Source organism: Alligator sinensis, unplaced genomic scaffold (genome assembly GCF_000455745.1).
Source record: "Alligator sinensis unplaced genomic scaffold, ASM45574v1 scaffold1488_1, whole genome shotgun sequence".
NCBI classification, from domain to species: domain Eukaryota; kingdom Metazoa; phylum Chordata; order Crocodylia; family Alligatoridae; genus Alligator; species Alligator sinensis.
Window position 1 is genome coordinate 109,014 of NW_005843097.1, and position 461 is coordinate 109,474.

General features: G+C 69.6%; 1 protein-coding gene across 1 annotated transcript in view; it reads right to left on the minus strand.

The window, feature by feature from the left end:
* The window catches only part of GPS2 (G protein pathway suppressor 2), a 5,262-nt gene that overhangs the window by 2,628 nt on the left and 2,173 nt on the right, over window positions 1-461 (minus strand). The window contains exons 5-6 of the mRNA XM_014526637.2: window positions 310-404; window positions 49-226 (exon numbers count right to left, since the gene is read on the minus strand). Coding sequence (XP_014382123.1) covers window positions 49-226; window positions 310-404 — 273 coding nt within the window. The remainder of the gene's footprint in view (window positions 1-48; window positions 227-309; window positions 405-461) is intronic.

Sequence of the window (461 nt, forward strand, 5' to 3'; positions counted from 1 at the left end):
AGCGCCCCAGGCCCCCCCCATCCCCCCCCCACTCTCCCTCAGACTCACGGCGTAGGGGCTGGGCACTGTAGGAGGGGGCTGGGCCGGGGGTGCCAGGCCCAGGCGCAGGCGCGAAACCATGCTGAGGCTGCCCCACAGCACCAAAAGGCCCCGGCGCCGCCTGCGCCCCCTGGAAGGCGCCGTGCTCGGCTGCACCAAATGCTGCTGGCGCTGCAAAATGCCGCGTCTGCGGGGGGAGAGCGAGGAGGGCATGAGTAGGGGGACCGGAGCCCCCTCTCCGACCCCCCCACAACCTCCCCCTGTGCTCACTGTGATGACAGGCGGACCGAACATCTGCTTCGCGCGGTCCTGCGCCATCAGGGTCCCTGTGCGGCCGTGCCCCCCAGGGCTGCCTGGGGGGGCAGAAGAACAGGTTTAAAGGGGTCTGCTGTCCACCCCAGATCTTCTTTCTTACCCCCTCA